This window comes from Kogia breviceps, chromosome 7 (assembly GCF_026419965.1).
Source record: "Kogia breviceps isolate mKogBre1 chromosome 7, mKogBre1 haplotype 1, whole genome shotgun sequence".
Taxonomy (NCBI): Eukaryota; Metazoa; Chordata; class Mammalia; order Artiodactyla; family Physeteridae; genus Kogia; species Kogia breviceps.
Genome location: NC_081316.1, coordinates 48,317,953 through 48,341,912, shown reverse-complemented (window position 1 = coordinate 48,341,912; position 23,960 = coordinate 48,317,953). Strand labels below are relative to the sequence as shown.

Sequence of the window (23,960 nt, the reverse complement as noted above, 5' to 3'; positions counted from 1 at the left end):
CACCAAGAGAAACATGATTCCAGAGGAATCAGGAAATGGGTTTCTTGTGGTCCCATTTTTCTCTCTCTTTTCTCTTGGTGCTTCATCTGGAGGGTGGCCCCCACTGTGAAGAACTACATTACAGTCTGGGGTGTAGGGCACTAAAACTAAGAAAAACTGGTATTTGTGGCCAGAGGAAGCAGGAAAAGGGGTGATATTCACAGTATTCCCTTATTAGCCTATTAATGTAAGAATTTTGAATGTGTATCCCAAATTATCTTACACTCCATTCTGTGTTTTGGACTTTTCCATTGTCCAATCTTTTGAGTTCACTAATCCTTTTCTGTGCTGTGTCAAATCTCTTTGTAAACCTTGGGTTATTAATTGCATCTAGTTTTTAGTCTAGAATGTACATTTGATCATTTTTTTTATAGACTGAAATTTTTCTGTTTAAACTCCCCATCTTTTCATCCATTTTGTCCATTTTCCTTTTTTTTTTTTTTTTTTTGGTCGTGCAGCATGCAGAACTTCCCTGACCAGGGATTGAACCCATGCCCCCTGCACTGGAAGCACGGAGTCTTAACCATTGGACGACCAGGAAAGTCCTCTATTTTTTTTTTAACATACTAATCTGTTAAAGTCCTTGTCTTCCATCACCAATGTTTTGATCATTCATGAATACGTTCCTATTATTTGTTTTTGCTTATGTTTTATCAGTCACTCTTTCCTACACCTTACTACTGCTAGATGGTATCTTTCACCAGTGAGGATTTCCACCTTTCTTTTGTTAGGCAGATGAAGTGAGAGACTGATTAGTTCATTGTAATCAGAGATGGAGCTGGGTTGGGGCTCGGTTGCATTTTAAATAAAACTCAGGCCACCTCCGCCTAGAGTCTGTTACTCTGTTACTTCTGGGATTTTAATTCAGAGCCTGGCAGATCTCTGCCTCCTCAATCCTGAAAGATGGTGTGGGGTTCAGTTCTTCCCTTTCGTAGGTTTGAGCTCCATGAACCCTCAAAATCTGACAAATATTTTTTATAGAACACTTCCCTTTAAGCAGGACTTAAGTATGTATATACCTTATGTGTATCTTAGTCTGCAGACGACTTCACTATTTTTCACACTTAGATCTTTACTCCATTTGGAATTTATTTTTATTTAGGATGTGAGATAAGGGAATGCAACTGGATTATTTACCATATGTGACTGATGGTTGGCCCTGCTCCTCCCATTATCCACACCCCTTTCTATGTAACTCTGCAGTTTCTGCAACTGAAAAAGCTGAGTGTAACCCCTTTCCCATCCTTGACTTTTGGGTTTGGCCATGGGACTTGTGGATTTTAGACATGTAATGCAGGCAAGGCTTACATCTTGTACCTCTACCATCTGCATCAGAAGGACATACCCTGACCAGCCTGCTAGTACAAGAAGAATGAGAGACACATGGCACAGAGTCTTCTAAATGGCCTGTAGACCTATAACTTGAAGTAGAACCAACCAGCTGAGCCCAGCCTAGATCAGCTTGACCTCTGGTCAAGCCCAGCTGACACAGCAGACGCCTCAGCCAAACTGTGTAAGTATGAGCACCTTATAAAGATTAAAGGAGAAATAAGTTTAAAACACTTAGCACAGTGACTGGCACAAATAGAGCCCAAGATAAATATTAATCAAATTTTGAAATAAGGTATTAAAATCTTTTACAAACTTATGCATAAAGAGTAAGTACGTAGTTCTCAAACATGACTGTCTGGCAGAATCTGTTGAGATTGCCAACGTTGAGCTTCCTTCCTTGAAAATTCACACAAACCCCCAACAAACACCCCACATGTATTGTTTAGGTAGAGACTGACACCATGACAACCGTATTTTCCTAAATACCTTAGAAAAGGAGTTGAAAAACTTAAATATACCTTAGCACAAAACTTGGAGAGACTCATGATAAATGATATACATAATTCCTTAAATTAAGTAGAGTTTTGTAACAAAAGAATTCATCTTCCCCTGTGGAATTACTACTGATGAAATACTTTCTCAGGGACTCAGAGACTCATCAGTGCTTTTTTAAAAAATATTTTTTCTGAATTTTATTTTTTTATACAGGTTCTTATTAGTTATCTATCTTATACATATTAGTGTATATATACGTCAATCCCAATCTCCCAATTCATCCCACCACCCCCACGCCCACATCAGTGCTTCTTAATCTTATATTATTTTAACTCAAGCATGAAAGAAATATGCGCATATTACACGTCAGATATTCACCATCATGGAGTTTACCACTAACGGGAGTTTAGATAACAAACTAATTATGCAGTATAATTTTAAGTAGTGATAAGCACAATTCATTGTTTTCCTCAAACTACACCCTTATTTTCTAACTCTTCAGATATGTTGTTTCTACCCCAGGTGTAAACCCTCAAATCTCAGCATTCTCAGAGGGCCTCTCGTTGCTAGGATCCAGGGGCCCATTCATCTCCTTTTCCCTACTTCTTTTCGGTCGCCTTCATCCTTCTATCCAACATCACTTTCCAACAAGCAACACTTAAAAGGTGGACACCAGGCATTCGCCTCCGCAAGCTCTCTGCACCCGGATCCCACCCTCCCACCGCCAGCCACGCCTCTTACAGACCAGGAAGCTTCTCCGGACGACGTAGTGGGATTCACCGGAAGCGCTCGCCCGGAAGTGCAGAGTTCCCGCGTCAGCCGGTTTCCTTCCGCGAGACTCCAAGGAGCGGGGGAGGGGGGAGCGCGAAGGGGCCTGCAGTGCATTCTGGGGGAGTTTCAGCGCTCTCGTCTTTGTTTCCGGCTCTAGAGCAGCGTTTGGTTTCCCAAAAGCTCGTCCAAGGCGCGGTTCCCGGGTTCCCGGCTCCCCACAGAGGCGCACATACTTCCTCCCTCGGTTTTCGGCTGGCGCTGGGGTCCTGCCGACGCCGCTAGCATGTCTGGGGTGCGCGCTGTGCGGATCAGCATTGAGTCTGCCTGCGAAAAGCAGGTCCAGGAGGTGGGCCTGGATGGCACTGAGACATACCTGCAGCCGCTGTCCATGTCCCAGAATCTGGCGCGTCTGGCCCAGCGGATCGACTTCAGCCAGGGTTCGGGCTCCGAGGAGGAGGAGGCGGCGGGGGCAGATGGCGACGCGCAGGACTGGGCGGGCGCCGGCTCCAGCGCGGACCAGGACGACGAGGAAGGTAAGGCCAGTGGCTGTGGCTCGAGTCTGCTGGGCGGGTCTGGGGGTCCCGGTACCCGCCCAGGTAATGTCACTCTGCCTCTCCTGCGCCAGGTGAGATGCTGTGCTTGGAAGTACTTTGAACGTAGGTACGCGAAACGTTAATTGGGCTCTTCGTCACCTGGACAATTTAGGGCACTGCTTGACTCTTTTTTTTTTTTTTTTTTTTTTTTTTTCGGTACGCGGGCCTCCACTGTTGTGCCTCTCCCGTTGCGGAGCACAGGCTCCAGATGCGCAGGCTCAGCGGCCATGGCTCACGGTTCCAGCTGCTCCTCGGCATGTGGGATCTTCCCGGACCAGGGCACGAGCCCGTGTCCCCTGCATCGGCAGGCGGATTCTCAACCACTGCGCCACCAGGGAAGCCCCTGCTTGACTCTTAATACTCCTTATTCTTCTGCAGGTTTCCTTGAGTGGGAGCGCTTGAGGGATACTGTCACTGGTGAAGTGTTTGCGTTTTTAATAGAGCGTCTGTAATGTGGCACACCCTGGTTAAGAGCCCTGTAGTTCACATCTCGGCTATGATACGTATTAGCTATGTGACCTTGGACTCGTTATTTTGTTTTCCTGTGCAAGGTGGATGATTATAGTAACTGAAAGGGGATTTGTATTGACTGGAATATGTGATAAGATCTAAAAGGTAGGCAGAGGCCAACTCATTTAGAGCCAGTAGGCCAGAATAAGCACTTGGTTTTTATTAGAACGACAGCTGAAAGTTTGAAGGATTTTAAGTAGACAGATGATTTTGTTTACAAAAGATCACTCTGGATGCTATATAGTAAATGGATTATAAGGAAAATAAAACTAGTTAGAAGAGAATTATAGAAAAAGTATGTGTGGTTTTTGTATCCTTATTGTCAAGAATAAAAAAACATTAACAGTTCTTGATTTAGTTATGTGAAGAAACCCTGTGTAAATGGGCATTTAAGGATGGCATTTCAAGCCAGTCGTGTTAGGACAATTAGGGATCCGTTTGGGAATGAAAGGTAAATACTACCTCAGACCTCACAGAAATACTTCCGCAAGGATTGAAATGCAAGTGAAGAGAATAAAACAAAATATTGGAAAGAAGTTATAATCATGTAACTTCGGGATTAGGAGAGATCTTCTTAAGCAAGATAGGAAACAGACATTATAAAGGAAAAGATAGTTATAATAATAGGTATATTAATTACATAAAACTTTAAAATAATAATGGGAAAATATGCCATAAACAAAGTAAAAAGATAAATGACAGACTGGGAAAAGTATATGCAACACATATGACACACAAGTGGTTGATACCCCTTGTGTTCAAAGAGTCCCTTGAAACTGAAAAGAAAAAGACAATTCATTGGAAAAATAGGCCAAAGATATAAACAGTTTGCTCACAGAGGAAAGACTTCAGATCTCACTAGTAGGGAGAAGCAAATGAAAATATCATTAAGATACTATTTTCATGCATAAGATTAGTAGCAATTTAAAAAGATTGTTAATATCTCGTGTTGGGAATGTGAATTTTTAGAGTCTTTTTGGGTGACAGTTCGGCAGTTCAGTATGTATCAAAATCTTTAAATGTTCATCTCGTTTGTTTGCTTGTTTTTGTTTGTTTTTGGCCACGCCTCATGGCTTGTGAGATCTCAGTTCCCTGACCAGGGATTGAATCCCGGCCAAGGTAGTGAAAGCCGGAATCCAAACCACTGGGGAACTGCCAGTGTGTATCTCTCTTGAACCACTAATATCATGGCTAATGATTTAACCTACAGAAAAAGTTGACGTATACACAGATGTGTGTTCAAGATGTTTACCACTGCTAGCGTTGCTGCAACCAATCTCCATGTCCATTAAACAGAAATGGGTAAACTTACTGTACATCTATGTTCCAGAATATCATACAGTGTTAAAAGAATGAAGTAGATCTGGAAGTGTTTCTAGGACATATTAACTTGGTGGGGTGGCGGGGAGAAGCAAGCAATAGAAAAATGGGAGTATATGTATGTAAATGCATAGAAGAACATTTGGACGGGTATGCCCCAACTGTTAATGGTGACTGCCTGTCAGGAAGGGAGAGAATTAGGGGTGGGGAATAAAGGGAAACTTTCACTTTTTACTCTATAACTATTGTTTGAACTCTGTACAATGAGCCTGTATTCATGAAATTTAATTTTTAAAAGTGATTAAGAGGTTGGAAGATGTGTTAATAGTGTTTACTATCTGAATGCTGCCATTATAGGTCATTTTTATTTTTGTACTTTTCTGTGTATTAGAAATTCTCTACAATTACTTGTTCAGGTTTTGAAAGCTGGAAGAAAAAAAGGTTATTAAGAAGGCGTACATAAATTTTAAAAGTTGTTTGAAAGCCTATCATGTTGTAATGTTAGAGTTAACTTAGGAAATTAGCTATCATACTTGTTTTGACATTGTGGGAATACTAAAATGTTAACCAAGATTCAAGAAAGGGTGGAGAGAATGGGATAAAAGAGGGAACAATTTAAAAATAGAATTCATTATTTCTTTTTAGTACTTTTAAACTTCTAAATGAGCTTTCTATAACTAATACCTGTGTATTTCTCTTTTTTTCTTTCTCTTTTTAGGGTTGGTGAAATTTCAGCCTTCCCTTTGGCCTTGGGATTCAGTGAGGAACAATTTGAGAAGTGCCCTGACAGAGATGTGTGTTCTCTATGATGTTCTCAGTATTGTTAGGGATAAAAAATTTATGACTCTGGATCCCGTCTCTCAGGATGCACTTCCTCCAAAACAGGTATTTGTGGGATTTGATTGAATAACGGTGCCGTTTTCGTAAGTCCCAGGACCATCTTTTAGGCTGTGTGCCCATTGTTTCCTTTTCCTTAAATGCAAAATTAAGTCCAGATGGAGATTTAAAGATTAACTCTCTTGAGTTCTCCAAAAACTCAAAATTCGGTTCAGTAATATGATAAAAAAATTGTGACATTTTTATGAAACTTTATTATTTTGACTCTTAAGCAGCAGCCAGAAAACTTTTATTAAACTTGGCTTTTTGGAAGTATGTCTACATGAATTGGTAATGATTGTCGATATTTATATATGTATATATAATACATAGATTTTGATTTCTCATCAGTTTTCCAGTTATGGACTTTGATCTGAAGTATACTGAGTGCCTCGAAAGGGTGTACGTGTGGGTCGGGGGGAGAGTGGCATACATAGGAGAGGAATGGCAGTAGAGAGTGGAACCTAACCTAGGCTGGGCCAGGTTGATGCAGTGTTAGGATTTATAGTCTACTGTGGTGATTTGGTTTAACACAAATCTTTATTTGAGTTGACCAAAGAAGTAGGTTGCGGTCATTTTTTTAAAAAAATTATTATATGTGCTTTTCACCCTTCTCTGTACTTTTCTTTAATTTTTAAATTTTCCCTTGAGTAGGTATTTTATTGTTGAGAAAAGTGTATCTTTTTTTTTTTTTTTTTTTTTTTTTTTTTTTTTTTTTTTTTTTTTTTTTTTTTTTTTGCGGTATGCGGGCCTCTCACTGTTGTGGCCTCTCCCATTGCGGAGCACAGGCTCCGGACGCGCAGGCGCAGCGGCCATGGCTCACGGGCTTAGTTGCTCCACGGCATGTGGGATCTTCCCGGACCAGGGCACGAACCCGTGTCTCCTGCATCTGCAGGCGGATTCTCAACCACTGCACCACCAGGGAAGCCCGAGAAAAGTGTATCATTTTAAAATCATTTAAAAAATAATACAGAGCTACACTTTTGGATTGTTTTTGATAGAATCCTCAGACGTTGCAGTTGATATCTAAAAAGAAGTCACTTGCAGGAGCAGCACAAATCCTACTGAAGGGGGCAGAAAGACTGGCTAAATCGGTCACTGAAAACCAAGAAAATAAGCTACAAAGAGACTTCAACTCTGAGCTTTTGAGACTGAGGCAACACTGGAAACTTAGAAAAGTTGGAGATAAAATTCTTGGAGATCTGAGCTACAGAAGTGCAGGTATAGATTATTGTTTAAAATGTAGTTTTTCAAAAACTAAAAATGGTAGGTTGTAATGTTACCTTTTCGGGTGGGAAGAGGGGCCACGCCGCATGGCTCGTGGGATCTTAGTTCCCGGATCAGGGACTGAAGCTGGGCCCTTGGCAGTGAAAGTGCCGAGTCCTAACCACTGGACTGCCAAGGAACTCCCACATATTCTTCTGTAATAATATTATTTCTCAGTGACATGTTACATTGTGAAGTTTTAATTTCTGTGCCCATAAGCCTGAAAAAGCTAAAATTACCACAAAAAGGCTAAAATTATCACAGCCTATGTAAATATATGTATAAATAGTTTATATTCAATTTGAAAACATTTTAGATACATTTAATTGAAAGTTCAGAGATAGGGTTTATGTGCTCATACACCCTGAACCATAATTGACATTTTAGTCAGAAATAAGGAGGTAGGGTTAGAGTCCTCAATCACAGGCTTACCAGTAACCCTCAAAAACTGGGCATAAATGGAGAAAAGAAACTTCTCTCTTCTTCCTTATTCTATTTTTCTCCCTAAAGTCTGCTAAGCTGTTTTCATATCCTGGGTGAAGAGAAACAGTGGTAAAAACACTTTGCCTTCCTTTTTCCATTCAGCCAAGGTTGCAACACTAACTTAAGGAATATACTTTGTTGAAGTATATCAGCGTTTAATATCTTGAATTCACATCATTTGGTATAAATTCTTTGTTGTTGAGCTGTGATATATAATAGCAGGTTTTTCGAGGTAATTATGGTACTGTCTTTAAGCTGCTGAAGTATATTCAGAGGATACAGTAAAAGTTTATGAGTCACAGCTCAATGGGGTAAAAACTTTGAATGTCAAGGGATAAAAAAGCAAGGAGCCCTGGCTGTGATCACTGGGATAACAATAGTAGAGTGATATTTTAAAAGGATTCATTTGTCAGAGCAAGCCATCATTATCCCAAAATTAAAGGAAGGTAAATTGAGGTAGTTAAGTACTGGAGCACCTACATGCCTTAGCGTTGATGTGAATTGAGAAATTTTGAACTCTGAAGGTAAAGTTCTATCACAAAGATGAATTTGAGATGACAAAGACATTTTTACATTTTAATAGGTAGTCTGTAGAAGCAGTGCTTTCTGGCTTTGAACACTGTAAGCTCTTCCCAACAAATAATTATGTGCAAGAACTTTACTTAATTTCTCTCTATGGGATAGTCACCTATGTTATAAAAGGATTTGATTACATTCTGGGGTTTTTTTGTGTGTGGTACGCAGACCTCTCACTGCCGCGGCCCCTCCCGCTGCAGAGCACAGGCTCCGGACGCACAGGCTCAGCGGCCATGGCTCATGGGCCCAGCCGCTCCACGGCACGTGGGATCCTCCTGGACCGGGGCACAAACCCATGTCCCCTGTATCGGCAGGCGGACTCCCAACCACTGTGCCACCAGGGAAGCCTTACATTCTGTTTTTAATTGTAAGAAAATCTTGAACATCTTCCCTTGTTATAAAACAGCAGTTACGGTAATTCAGCAGCCCAAAACAACTGTCCCAAACTTATGCACTACATAAAAAGACATCACATGAAAGTCTAGGAATTGGTTGAAAAAAGGGTGGTATATACACTTTCCTTTTGTTCTTCTCTTACTGAATTCAGAACCCTTTAATTGCAACCTTATTACAGAGACTGAGCTCCAGAAGTTTTTAATCTCCAAAGTTTAAATTTATAGAAGTATTTTCTAGAATTATATTCATTTTGTCAAAACTCCATTTGAATAAAACAGTTTGGATGGCCTGTAGAGTTCATATTATTATGATACCATTAGACTAAGGCATATGATTTTTTTTAAGGTAAATAACTCTTTTCTCCTGCTTCCTTACTTCCTTTTGTTTACCACGCCTCTCCCTTCCCCCAAAACACACGTTTTTCATAGGAACTTAATTTATGCTTCAGTGATGGGTATGTGAAATATTGTTATACAGTTAATAATTTGTGTTAAATTAACATGTGAACTAGTTTTGATTTTGCTATTTTTAATATACCTTTAGGATCTCTGTTTCCCCATCATGGTACATTTGAAGTAATAAAGAATACAGATATTGATCTGGACAAGAAAATACCTGAAGATTACTGTCCCCTTGATGTCCAGATTCCTAGTGATTTAGAGGGCTCTGCATATATCAAGGTATTTGTCAAAGTATTTTTCAAGTAATTTCTTATTAGCCCAGAAGCTAAATTGCTAACATTTTTTCGTGTTATTATTGTCACATAGGTTTCAATTCAAAAACAGGCTCCAGACATAGGTGATCTTGGCACAGTTAACCTCTTCAAACGACCTTTGCCTAAATCCAAACCAGGTATAGTTATGTTCTGTCCTCTAACTTCTGGTGTTATCTAAGCTTATATTTACAAATGAACTGAAGATAAACATAGATAGGAAAAATAGGTACTTAGGAATAAGAGCAATTAGAAATGTAAGTATTTATAATTTGTTAATTAACAATTAGTGAATAGCTGTGTGATCTGTTTTTAAAGATTGAACTTATTTACCAGTTTTCTCTGTGTAAAAGAAGTAAAATGTTTTATATGCCATAATGCACTGTTTTCTAAACTTTTGTCATATGTATCCAGATCATCATTTAAGCTAGTTAATACCTAATATAATTAGTCAATTAATATATACGTATGTCTGCTGTCTTGCAGGTTCCCCACATTGGCAGACGAAATTAGAAGCAGCACAAAATGTTCTCTTATGTAAAGAAATTTTTGCACAGCTCTCTCGGGAAGCTGTTCAAATTAAATCACAGATCCCTCACATTGTGGTGAAAAACCAGATTATCTCTCAGCCCTTTCCAAGTAAGTGCAGCCTACCCTTTTGAGATTTATAATTAGGACTCTGTGGTTTGGGGAACAGGACAAAGTGGGTAGCTATTTGAGTGTGCTGAAGGAACAGTAAGAGCAAAGAGGTAGTGTGCGGTCTGTAATAACAGCCAATGAAGTATGCAACACAGTCTACACTGCTGACTCTGTTCTGTGTCCTCAGTAGTGTCACTCCTGGGCTTTAAACAATATATGTTAAAGTTTGTCCTAGCAAGGCTGTTATTCAGTAACAGTTGCTTTGAGGTGTCTATGCCAGCACCATTTGTGGAAGATTTCTCAGGGATCCTGTCTTATTGTCTAAATGAGATGTCAATTAGAAAATGCTTGTTTTTTTTTTTTTTTTTTTTTTTAATTTTAAAAATATTTTATTTATTTATTTGGTTAGTTGCGCTGGGTCTTAGTTGCGGCAGGCGGGCTCCTCGGTTGCGACTTTTTGTGGCATGCAAACTCTTAGTTGCGGAATGCATGTGGGATCTAGTTCCCTGACCAGGGATCGAACCCAGGCCCGTGGCTTTGGGAGCGTGGCCACCAGGGAAGTCCCTATTTTAAATTTTTTTATTGAGGTATTGTTAATGTATAATATTATATAAGTTTCAGGTGTACAACATAGTGATTCACAATTTTTAAAGATATATTCCATTGATAGTTGTTATAAAATATTGGCTATATTCCCTGTGTTGTACAATATACCCTTGTAATTTATTTATTTTATACATAGTGGTTTGTACCTCTTAATCCCCTGTCCCTACATTGCCCCTCCTGCCTCCTTCTCCCCACTAGTAACCACTAGGTTCTCTATATCTGTGTGTTTATTTTTTGTTATATTCACTAGTTTGTTTTATTTTTTAGATTCCATCTATAATTGATATACAGTGTTTGTCTTTCTGTGACTAATTTCACTTAACATAATACTCTCAAAGTCCACCCATGTTGCAGAGGACAAAATTTCATTCTTTTTTATGGCTAAGTAGTATTCCATTGTGTATATATACAACACATTTTCTTTATCCATTCATCTATTGATGGACACTTACTTTGCTTCCATATCTTGGCAATGGTAAATAATGCTGCTATGAACATTGGCGTGTATGTATGTTTTCCAATTAGTGTTTCTGTTTAGAAAATGCATAATTAAATATCCATAATATTCCTAAATTTATGGAGATTGAATTTAAAATATTATTAAAAAGCAGTTAGACTTACCTAGAGATCAATTTGTAATTAGCTGCACTTGTTTTTTACATAAATTCTGAGCGTCTTCTTAGATCTTGTCAAGGGAATAGGTATTAGGAGTGAAAAATTTCATCCTGATTCTCATGAGAACAGGGAACGATATCTGTCTTCTAGTCAGTAAGACCAGATGTTAACTCTGTTTTGTTTCGTTTTTAATTTAAAATCTAGAAGAAATAAATGAACATAGTTTCTGTTCACCTGTCTTTAGCCACAGCTCAAGGTCAGCAGCCACGTTGTAGGTGAACAGAATTTGAATTGTTAAAATATATGGTAGTTTATTATATTCATGAGTACTCATTTTGGTGTAAAAAATGTTGATCACGAAAGCTTCCTTTTAAAGTTCAGAATGTATCTTTTGAGAATGGGCTGTGATTATACTTTATGAAAACAGTTTGTGCCTTTCCATATTATAGGTTATTTATATCTGTCCTTCTTATTTTTATAAATAGGCTTGCAGTTATCTATTTCTCTGTGCCATTCTTCAAATGATAAGAAATCCCAAAAATCTGCTACCGAGAAGCAAAGTTCAGAGGACCATCTTTATGTCCTAGAGCATAATTTGCATCTACTGATTAGAGAGGTAATGAAGTAAATGTTTTTCCTTGCATTGTGGTAAGAGTATCCACAGCAGTGAATGTACACACATTCCCCTCTGCTGAGTCCTCATTATTTATATAGTGATGACATTCACTAGCTGTGCTGTGAAAGATCCTTGCTATGGGCTCAGGGAATACAGAGATAATCAGAATACAGTCTATCCCGAAGCATAGCTTCTAGTGGCAGAAGTACAGCACAAGTTTTATAGAGAGATGTAAGAAATGCACACTAGAGGGTATTCTGATTGGGTATTCAGGGAAAATATCTTGCCAGAGCCCGTGAAAAGAATTACTTGAGTTATTTCAGGATGTATTATATTTACACGTCATCTAGAACTATGTTTCCAGAGTGCTGGTTCACAGTTTAGGCTAATTTCAGAAGACTCCCCTGAAAATCTTTTAATAGAAGTACGTATTCCAGCCTTCTCTGCCTCACCCCAAAATCTGGTTTAGTCATTTGTGGTGGTGCAAGAATCAGTATTTTTTTATGTTCCTCAGATGGTTCTGTTGTAGCCAGGTTTGGGAACCTCTAATCTAGGGTATGGTGGAATAATTATCTATTGATTTCATGTTTTCTGTCAATGGGACTTATTAAAGAATATTTGTTTTTCTACTTTAAAACTTTTAAAATAAAAACAGAAGCTTGAGAGGGACCCTTCTCTTTACAAACTCACATTAAATGTGGCCTAGTAGATGTTAACATTTATCTGTGTGCCAAGACTGCCTTTATATGTGGTTCAGATCCATTGCTTTCATATTTCCAAAATGTGAGCCATGTTTTGAACGAACATTGTGTAGTTAATATGTGGGTATTGGCTGTTTAAAACGGCTGTTCTTGTTACAGTTTCATAAACAGACTTTGAGTTCCATCATGATGCCGCATCCAGCAAGTGCACCTTTCGGCCACAAGAGAATGAGACTTTCGGGTCCTCAAGCTTTTGATAAAAATGAAATTAATTCAATACAGTCAAGTGAAGGGCTCCTGGAAAAAATAATTAAACAAGCAAAACATATATTTCTGAGGAGTAGGTAAGGACAGAGTTACTGTTTTTCTTTGAAACTGCAGTCTTTTTTCCTTTGTTAGTTTTCTTTATTAGTTACATTATTTTTGGCATGCTTTAATTTTTTTTCCGGGGAGATGGAGGTGGCTATGGTAGAAGAGTTTATGGTCGTAGATGGTCCTGTCAAGTTTGGAGAAGACTTAGCACCATTGCCCATGTAACTTAATATATTGTTTCTAACTCTGGCACTAATGTTTCCAAAGACAACTGACTAGGAACCTGCCGTGGGACACCAAACTTTCTTCAGTAACCCGTCCATGGGATCCTCTTCCTGAACTGATTTAAACCTTTTTTGAAGCTTTCCCTACTTTTTGGTTGTCACACATTTTAGGACTTTGGAAGGCACTTTCCTGTATGTTGACTTATTTAATCCTTAGCTCTGGGGCAGATCATGTTAACCCATTTCTACTGATGAGAAGATTGGGGTTTAGAGAAGTTGTGTGACATGCTGAAGGTTACACAGCTAAAAGGTTAGCAAAATCATGATTTATGCCCACGTTTATGTAACCCCAAAGCTCATTTTCTTTCTTCCATACACATCATTTACAAAACAAACTTGCATGATTGAACCTAAATGAATGTTTCACTTCCAAATGCTAAAGGGTGCTCTTCTATTTTGTTATTGGCACTTAGTGAAGAAGTCTGTTTTTACTTCATTCATGATTGTGCCTTGGTGGTACTCAACAGGCGTGGGCACACTGTTTTTGTGAATGACATTTTATTTTTGATTTTTTGTTTTTTCCTGTTAATACAGTCATGGTTTTATTAGCATATTAGTCTTTGGTCTCAGAATGGAAACTTTTAGTAAAATGAATTAGGAAGACATGTTAGAGACAACAGCATGATACCGAGAAAGGAGTAAGGACTTTAGGGTAAAAGATGCATTTAAGCCAGGGCTCAATGACTTGCTACGTAACTTTGGGCAAGTTAGTTAATATCTGTGGCCTTCTATTTCTCTGTCAACTGGGGGTATAGGAGTCTGGTCTTAGGATCAAATTGAATAATGTATACAGAAGTTCCTTATAAACAGTAAGAATATTATATGTTAGATTATTGTTGTTACTTTCCATTTGTACATTTCAAGTATAAAAGCTATTAATTTGAGTATATTTTTAATCTTGCAAATTTCTGATTAACCATAAAGTTAAATATTCCCTGAAATAAATGAAGGGCATAGAAAAAGTTATCTTTAGAACGCTTATAAATTTCTGAATAGTAGTTGTAATCTTGGAAGCAGCAAAGTTTTAAAAATATTCTCTTTTCTCCCCTTAGATATAGAAATAATGTTCCAGATGTATCAACCCATCTGTATAATTCCATACAATTAACATGCTCATATATTTTTACATACATTTGAGCCTTGAGCAACACGGGGGTTAGGGGTGCCACCCTCTCTGTACAGTTGAACTTACAGTTGGCCACCAAATAGGCAATTCCTCCTTTTCCCAGGTTTTGCATTCGTGGATTCAACCAACCAAAGACTGTGCAGTATTATAGTAATTATTTAGTGAAAAAAATTCTCTTATGGGCTTCCCTGGTGGCGCAGTGGTTGAGAATCTGCCTGCCGATGCAGCGGACGAGGGTTCGTGCCCCAGTCTGGGAAGATCCCACGTGCCGCGGAGCGGCTGGGCCCGTGAACCGTGGCCGCTGAGCCTGCACGTCCGGAGCCTGTGCTCCGGAAAGGGAGAGGCCACAACAGTGAGAGGCCCGCATACCGCAAAAAATAAAAAATAAATAAATAAATAAATAAATCTGGTATCATAAAGTTTTATACCCTGCCTTCAGAGATACTTTAATAGCTATGTAATAGCCCATTGTGTGACTAATCCATGATTTCTTTTAACAAGTCTCAATTGCTAGATACTTTTTTATTCCCAGTGTGTTGATAGATATAATACTGAGATCAAAACTCTCACATACGTATTTATCTGCTGTAAACATTTTTGAAGCACTGCCAGGGAAACAAATCACAGAAAAAGAAGGTAAAGTTAAAAATGGATTGAGAGAAACCAGTACTAGAGCAGAAGCAGGATAAAAGAGCAAAGCCCAAGCCTGTTGGTATAAAAGCCCCTTGTCCTCAGTGGCTATTCTCATTTCTTCCATTTCCTTTTGGCTTTTCCTTCTCTTTCCAGTAAAGTGCTAGAATCAAATTTTAGAAACTGAGGATCTCAGTAATTGGGTTAACTTACATAATTTATGCTTTGGTTCTAGGCAGTGGCTTTTCATTTGTGTGTATAAAATATAAAGGAAAGATTATTGGCTCTGGAGTTAGACTTCCAGGTTTTGTGCCCCAAACAGTTACAAACTTTGGGCAACTTACTAAACATTGCTAAACTGCTTTTGTTCCTTCTGAAAAATGGAGGTAATAATAGTAGTGTCTACTGTTGTTAGTAAGGTTAAAATAATTCATGAAAGCACTTATTAATAGTAGTTGGTACATAATTATCACTGGATGGATCTTAATTTTCATTTATACTTACCATATTTATCTTTCTTGGAGTATAGGTTTTAAATGTGCAGTAAGTCTCTCTAGTTTCTCTTGAAAATGATTGTAATTCCATGACAGTAATGGAATTACAATTCCAGGTGCAGGTATGTCCCAAGTCACTTGTTACCAGGGATCAAGTACTGATACTTAAGAGTAATTTATATTCTTCACAGAGCTGAGGTTAGCACCCTGGAAGTATCCTTCTCACTTGTGTTCTGGTAAGATTTTCTGAGTGGCAGAAAACAAATGGAGTTAAAAGGAAATCAGTGTGGCATGAGAATGTGCCATGATGTGAAACTGAGAACCAGCACATCAGAGCTACATCTGACCTTTCTTTAAAATCTTTGCTTTTCAAGTGATGGTATTTTCAAAAAGTAGTCATTTGTTTTTCAAATAACCATAAAACTCATAAGTGATTTATCATCTTATTATTTTTTATGGTAACTTTATAAAAATTTTAACTTATTTTCTTTAAAAGAACTGCTGCAACCATTGACAGCTTAGCAAGTCGCATTGAAGATCCTCAGATACAGGCTCATTGGTCAAATATTAATGATGTTTATGAATCTAGTGTGAAAGTCTTAATCACATCACAAGGCTATGAACAAATATGCAAGTAAGTATCAAAAAGAAGTTGTTTAATATGTTAAGTTGCTTTTTATGTATTGATGTTTACTGAGTGATTATATCAAGATTTTGGTTTTTATTTGCTAGGATGGCATAACATTCCAGTAAATTATATCAGCTGTAGAGTGTTTTTAAGAATGAAAGATAAGGACTTCCCTAGGGGTCCAGTGGTTAAGAGTCCGCACTTCCATTGCAGGGGGCGTTGATTCTATCCCTGGTTGGGGAACTAAGATCCCACGTACCACGTGGTGCGGCCAAAATACACAAAAACCAAACTAACCAATAAAAACAGAGGTAAGAATGTCTAAAATAGTCTCTATTAGGTAAATGTCACATATTTGAGCTGTGGTAAAGAAGGAACCCCAGCATTGAGCGGAAAGCTGCCACGCTTCCTCAGACTCCGATCCGCTTCAGTTCTTGCCTAGAGGCTGTGGCCAGTCTGGGGTATTTGAGGTGAGGAGGGCTGTTTATATTAGAGCCTGTCCTTTCCATAGTGTGCCTAAAACACCCCTGTGTCTAATCCAGTTCATGATTATGCCCTTAATGACTTTTGTCCCCAGCATTCCTGGAGGAGCAGTCTACTTGATTTATATTCATAAATCACAAGTTAATATACAGATAGTAGATTGGTGGTTGCAGTGGTGGGGAGTTGGTGAAGGTGGTCAAAAGGTACAAAATTCCAGTTATAAGGTAAGTAAGTTCTGGGGAAGTAACGTACAGCATGGAACCTACGGTTAATAATACTCTATTGTATATTTGAAAGTTGATAAAAGAGTAATCTTAAAAGTTCTAATCATAAGAAAAAGAAAATGGGTAACTATGTGAGGTGATGGATGCTAAAAAAACTTATGGTGGTGATCATTTTGCCATATATACAAATATCAAACCATTATGTTGTACACCTTAAACGAATACAATGACATTGTCAGTTATATCAGTAAAACTGGGCAGTGGGGAGGAACACGTTAATATAATTAGCTGGTGGCCATGAAAGACATTTTGGGCTTCCATTTTAGCCTCTTTGAAAATTAACAACTAGAAAGATGGAGCTGAGTCCCCTCCTCCAGGTCAGTCTGAGAGAGTGAGTATGTATAACAGGGTCTGTATGTTTTATTTTTCAAGCTTTAGTTGCTTTATTTCAGGCAGACGTAACTAGCCACAGTGGTCTCTCAGTGAGCAAAACACAACTGGAAAGGAAATCACCACCCTCAGGAGTAGGGGAATATAATAATATATAATATAATGTATAATATAATACTATATTTTAATAGGGATGTTTTAATTCTCTTTTTTTTATAAAAATGAAAAATAGTAGACGAACATGATTAAAGATCAAATATAGAAGGTGGAAAAGATTGGTGAAGTGGATCATGGCTTTCTTCCCCCTCTACCTAAAGAAATAATGAAATAATTGGGGTGGCTCGGGGATGTGGTGGGAGAGGAAGTATTGAATATATGAGACAAAGTTAGTATATGTTTTTAACTGTTAAGGCTAGGTGACAGGGTCATCAGCTTTCATTATACTATATTTTTGTGTGTGTTTAAAATTTTCCATAATAAAAACTTAGAGAGTGAGCACAAAGGAGAGGAAAAGAAGAAATTGATCAGCATTGAATTATTTACATCTAGAACTAAGACCAGACAACTGTGGGATTATGGTTATAGAATCCACTGTAAATGTTCTAAACTTCTGTGAAGAAAGGTTTGTGATAATGTAGCCTTGATAGAATCAGGACAGGAGAGGAAGTAGAAGTGTAGAATGCCCTTTTCCCCATCTTCTATAGCTGGTGGGGTCATCTTATGCTATTTAAAATTGAAAGTAATTCTCTTTCTTAAAGCTCCCCAACTTTCTATTGTTGAACATTTTAGTTGTACGCCAGCAAAATAATTTGTATATGTAAGCATATCTATAGGATAAACTCCTCCAAGTGTAACTGCTGTTGTCAAAAGATAAGGACATTTAAAATTTTGATTAATGTTACCCGTTTGCTTTTCAGAGTGGTTACAAATTCCTCTTCCCTCACACCTTTGTTTAAAAGAGGAGAATTTAAAAATTTCGTTAGATTTATGAGTCTTTTCCTTTAAGCCTTCTGAATTTTGTGTTTTTTTCTTGGAAAGAAATATGTAAACTTCATCAAAATTACAATTTTATATAGGTAGTTGCCAAAATGCTTTATTCTTAAATATTTGCTGTAAAACAGTTAGGAAAAAAGAGGTACTATCAAATGTGGAAAGATATAATGCTATTTTTTTCCACATTTGTTCATCTGGATTATTTGATTTGGAGAGTTTTGTGTTTCATGTACATGTTATATGCTAAAAATTTATAAATTAGTTTGGAAGAGTTTTGTGATCTGCATATATATTCATTGGTTATTTTATGAGTTTCTTTGTTTGACCTAAGCCTAGTTAATAGAGCGTACGTATTTTGACTTGTTTGCTGATTATTTCAGGAGAGGGTGAAGTTAACAAGCCCTATTTCCTTTCTGTATGAGAATTTGACCTTTGGCTAACTCTCGCTCTAGTCTCCTAGTAACTTGATAAGGAAAGATGCCAGGTGTGTTACTAGGCAACACTGCTTATGGCAAAAATGATCCCAAATTGGTAAAATGGTTCTGGACTGGGAGAAATTATAAATCCCTGATGGGGCCAGCTTTGGATTTCCCAGGATGGCGTGACTTCTGACAGTGGGCAGTGTCTCTGCTGGGCACCCTGGAAACCATGCCTGTGGAGCTGTTAAGGGTGCGTGGCTCCTGTGAGGGACCAGGTTGTTAAGTCAGGGCAGGTCCCACGTATTCTCAACGTGGATCTCATTTCATTGCGGCAAAGGTGTATTGCTGCAGTGTTGACAGCTGAAAGGCCTGCGGTAGAAGAGGAGCAAGTGCTGTTGGCCTGCTGGCAAGCCGTGCTTCCCCCACTGTATCCTTCTGAGTAGACTGCTGCTTAGCGGACTACAGTAGTTTATAGAGTCTGATGGTTTCCATTGAACCTAAGAAAACTCTCCCCCATGGGTGTTGGTGTAGGTTATCAAAACTGTTATATTCTTTTTCTTTGATGTTAAGGTTTTGGGCATTGTATAAGGTAATTTTCAACATTTCTGATTTTTAGTATATGTGTCTATAAAGGTCCATTCAGCTGCAGTTGAATATTGGAGTTGAGCAGATCCGAGTCGTACACAGGGATGGAAGAGTAATTACTCTGTCTCACCAGGAGCAGGAGCTGCAGGATTTCCTTCTGTCTCAGGTAACAGTTGCAGGCTACAGGTCTTGAGCTCCTAACACTCATAACTATTGAAAGAACAAAGTGGGTAAGAAGTAAAATTATTTTTTAAAAGCCATTTTTTCCTACCACCTAATTTCTAGTGCACATTTTACAACCTACAGGCTAATTGAAAGTGTTGACAAACTGTCTAGATTTGTTTCTATTCTTAGTTTGTATTTAAGATGCAGGACCAGTTCTGAGACTATCAGACTTGTTTCATTTCTCATGTTAGCCAAGATATACAACCCCTCCAGGACCACATGAAAGTTTAGAATTACTAACCCAAGAAAACCAGAGAAAGGGAGATTAGATACAAAGCTATAGTGTCCATTCTCCATACTGATAAATGGAATGCTTTCCTCTTGAGCCCTAAGCAAGAGTTCCTCTTATTAAGGGACAGTATGGAGAGTGCTGTCACAAACCTTCTCTGTGACACTGGACAAATTTCTGGACCTTTCTTTCTTCGTCTGTAAAGTAAGAACAGTATTTTTCCTACCTTCTTCATGGAGTTGTGATGATCCATTGAAATATGAGTTATGGGAGAAAGGGTAGGTTTTGAAATGCTAATGAATCTTTCACATAAAACACATATTTATGTTTCACATAAAATTTTTTGAAAATACTGACACTCTCCATCCTAGAAGCAATAATCTTTTATACTGACTTGCTTATGTGGTACCAAGGAAATAAAATGCATTCGTGAGGTATGGCAGCTCTTGGTTGATTGCACCTAAAATGGCTTTGGTCGGCTTACGCATACACGCAGAAACATATTGAAAGCCTATTGGATAGCTTCCAGAATTGATGAGAAGTCTAGCAAATAAGACTTGCAAATGGATCAGGATCAAAGGAAGCTAGATAGAACTACAGCCAGGGCAGTGCCACTACTGATGCCATCCCAGCATTACTGCCTTCATCGCTGGGACAGAATGCACTCTGAATTGCCCCATGTATCAGTCGGGGTCTTAACCGGAAGTTAAGTGGCACATTCAGGATAATTTCAGGAGTGTCTGTTTACTATGGACCTAGTCATAAAAGCTGGTAGTGTAACCACATGGGTCAGCCTCCCAAGACAGAGTAGGGTGGAGAGTGGACTTGAGGGGGTTAATGGAACATATTCAGCTACACACCCTGCTACTACTTAAATGTTGCTTCATAATCAGTGATCCAGGTGGCAGGTTCCAGTTGGCCAAGTTCAGGTTGTATGCCTGTCTTCCAGGTGCCAGTGGACAGGAAAGCGAGTATCAGGCTGTTTTAGCTTCTGCAGTAGAAGGTGGGGTGCTGTTCACTTCCCTCAGTGGTCACACAGGAGGATTCCTCAAACATAAGATAGGGTTCCTGTGCTAGGCACTGAAAACCCCAACAGAAGTTTATTTTACAGTCACGATGTCAAGTCACTGCAAAGTAAATACCCATGCTGATTGTCAATGAAGTTTCCTTTTTCATTCACAGATGTCACAGCATCAGGTGCATGCAGTTCAGCAGCTAGCCAAGGTTATGGGCTGGCAGGTCCTGAGCTTCAGTAATCACGTGGGACTTGGGCCCATAGAGAGCATTGGCAATGCCTCTGCCATAACAGTGGCCTCCCCAAATGGTGACTATGCTATTTCAGGTACTTTCTGCTTTTCTGAATGTGAAGAGACCTTTGGGAGTTTGGCCTTAGCATTTAGCTTTAATAGTTACTATACTTAATAGTAATTTATCTCTGCAGTAGGTGAGTTCATGCAGTAATTATACTGAGCATTTATTTCATCATAGCTGTTATTCAGAACAGCAGGTTATTACTTCTCTTTCTAGTAGTTATAAAAAATGTCTTGCTTAGCAACACATTTTCCTAAGAGATTATCTTAAAAATGCCATCAGCATTGTTGCTCCTGCAATTCAAAACTTTTAATGGATAAATGCTTTTTAAAAATACACTGCTGGGGAGTTCCCTGGCAGTCCAGTGGTTAGGACTCAGTGCTTTCCCTCCATGGTTTCACTGCCATGGACCCAGGTTCAATCCGTGGTCAGGGAACTAAGATCCCACAAGCCACATGGCCAAAAATAGATAGATACATAGATAGATACATAGATACATAGATAAAATATCTATACTGCTGCAAATATGCAAGATTAATATTTGATCCTAAAGATGGTCAAGGGATGGAACAGAGGTGTCTTATGAAGCACCTATGAGTGGGGCACTTTGATAGGCGTGTATACGTACTGTCTAGTTGAAAATTATATATGGTTTTAGTGTGATCTTTTCTAATACCTGCTCTAAATATTTGAAAGAGTGGATAATTAGAAATTCTTCCCCACAGAATCAGAGCTTGTGAATCTGCAGGCTTGATCATTGCTAGGCCCTTATTGATAATTTCTTTTCTTCTTTCCTGGGTTATAAAGCCTCATTAAAACCTAAAGTTCATATTTGGAATAATCTTTCCTCCACCCTTTCCAGTTCTGATTTTGAACATTTGAGTTTATCACATAGTAGGTATATATTAACCAAGTCATTGAATGATTGGGTTGTCATGTATTTTAGAAAAAAATAATGATGTTCTGAAAATGTATAGGACATTTGACTTTCTTAAACCAACATTCATCTTGCCACATTTTTATAGTACAAATGGTAATTCATGAATATTTATACCAGCCGAGTATCTATAAATTAGTAAATTTTATTTTAGCTTATTGAACCTGAAAAGCACTTTTAAATGAGCACTTTCAAGTTGATAGACAAACAAGGTTTTTATACTCATGGAAAATGAAGTTGTGTGATCTTTGTTGTCTCTAGCTTAGAAAATGAGTATATTGAATTTTGGGTTTTGTTCCACAGTTCGTAATGGCCCTGAAAGTGGCAGCAAGATTATGGTTCAGTTTCCCCGTAACCAGTGTAAAGACATTCCAAAAAGTGATGTTTTACAAGATAGCAAATGGAATCATCTTCGTGGACCATTCAAAGAAGTTCAGTGGAATAAGATGGAAGGCCGGAACTTTGTTTACAAAATGGAGCTGCTTATGTCTGCACTTAGCCCTTGTCTACTATGATTTTCTTCCAGACCAGTTTCCAGAAACTTTGAGAAATGTTTGCAGATCAACTATAAGCACAAGGAAGAGGAATCTTCCAAAGGAGTATTGTTTTTAAAAAGTCATGATTAGCAAATGTTTACCTAGCATTTTGAAAACTTTCACTTTATAAGTGACAAGTGCTTTGAAATGCAAAAGTTTATGTACAGTTATAGGGTATACAAGTATGGAGAGATGTAACTACTTTTTTTTTTTAATGCAGTTAACTTGAACTGTTACTAACTTATGGATTTGAATTTGCTTTTTAAAATATTCCTTTGAGGGCTTCCCTGGTGGCGCAGTGGTTGAGAGTCCACCTGCTGATGGAGGGGACACGGGTTCATGCCCTGGGACGGGAAGATCCCACATGCCGCGGAGCGGCTGGGCCCATGAGCCGTGGCCGCTGAGCCTGTGTGTCCAGAGCCTGTGCTCCGCGACGGGAGAGGCCACAACAGTGAGAGGGCTGCGTACAGCAAAAAAAACCCAAAACACTAAAATATTCCTTTGATGTTGACATCAAATAAAGTATATAGTTAAAAATTCCAGACACTCTGAACTCAACCTCAGTGAATTGTCTTTAATTGACTTGTCTCATTCCACTATTTGTTATTGCTTAAGAATATTTAAACTCTTAAGACCCAGCTTTCATACAGGAATTCCCTCCAGTTTAGAGAAGCAGATCCTTTCCCTGAAGTGCAACAATGTACTCTCCAGCCAAAGGAGCCTGTTCTCCACTCCCTGCCAGAGCTATTAAAGGGAGCTCTTGTATTAGTGGATAAAGTACCTCTTCCTCTGATTGTCTTTGTTGTGCATGCCTGGGTCTACTACTTTGAGAAATTCCTTGGAGAGTTCCAGCTGAAGGCCTGGAAGGCAGACTGTATCTTTAGTAAGAATAAATAACATGAACTTCTTGGAAATAGTGCCCCAGTCCTAAAATATGTCTGAGGAACTTCACTTAATAATGTTCCCAGTGAATTTGAGGTTCTTGCTTTGTTGAGAAAGAATTTGGAGACAAAGTGATAGGTAAGAAGCAGATTTATTTAGATAGAAATACACTCAGACATGTGGACCATCTCAGAAGGTGAGAGAGTGCCCTGAAATATGGCATGGTTAATTTTTATGGGCTGGGTAATTTCATAGGCTAATGAGTGGGAGGATTATTCCAGTTTTTTAAGGAGAGGGGTGGAGATTTCCAGGAAGTGGGCCACCAGCCACTTTTTGACCTTTTATACTTAGCCTCAACTGTCATGGTGCTGGTGGGTGTGTCATTTAGCATGCTAATATATTACAATGAGCATATAATGAGGCTCAAGGTCCACTGGAAGTCAGATCTGCCATCTTGGATCTAGTGAGTTCTAACCAGTTTTTGTCATGTCCTATGGCCGTGTCAAGGGTTGTGCCGTGACCCCTTCCCTCCTGTTTCATTCCCCCCTCAGAGATTTTACTCCCGTACTCTTAAGGGAAGCAGAGGGGTGATGGTCTGTCTTCTACAACTGCTTCAGGGCTGAATAGGGGTGTCGACCCTGCCTGTCAGGGAGTAAAAAAATCTCTGGATGCCTGATCTAGGAGCCACAAGGGCAGGACAACTCCTTGTTTTAAGTCCGTACGGGC

The 23,960-nt window shown here is 38.7% G+C and overlaps 1 protein-coding gene across 1 annotated transcript; it reads left to right on the top strand.

Annotated features, from left to right (window-relative positions):
- Positions 1–686: 686 nt before the first annotated feature.
- On the top strand, positions 687–22,910 carry MED17 (mediator complex subunit 17). The gene is made up of 12 exons (XM_059069004.2): positions 687–3,170; positions 5,779–5,945; positions 6,938–7,157; positions 9,201–9,337; positions 9,425–9,509; positions 9,856–10,008; positions 11,715–11,845; positions 12,706–12,890; positions 15,889–16,026; positions 19,163–19,280; positions 20,751–20,910; positions 22,120–22,910. The coding sequence occupies exons 1-12, from the start codon at positions 2,921–2,923 to the stop codon at positions 22,329–22,331; spliced, it is 1,956 nt and encodes a 651-aa protein (XP_058924987.1). The 5' UTR covers positions 687–2,920; the 3' UTR covers positions 22,332–22,910.
- The last annotated feature ends 1,050 nt before the right edge of the window (positions 22,911–23,960 follow it).

Bases quoted from the DNA above. Each gene is read 5' to 3' on its own strand.
- MED17 (XM_059069004.2), top strand. From the start codon at position 2,921: ATGTCTGGGGTGCGCGCTGTGCGGATCAGCATTGAGTCTGCCTGCGAA. The intron at 9,510-9,855 runs GTATAGTTATGT...GCTGTCTTGCAG, and splicing joins TTTGCCTAAATCCAAACCAG to GTTCCCCACATTGGCAGACG. The intron at 11,846-12,705 runs GTAATGAAGTAA...TTCTTGTTACAG, and splicing joins TGCATCTACTGATTAGAGAG to TTTCATAAACAGACTTTGAG.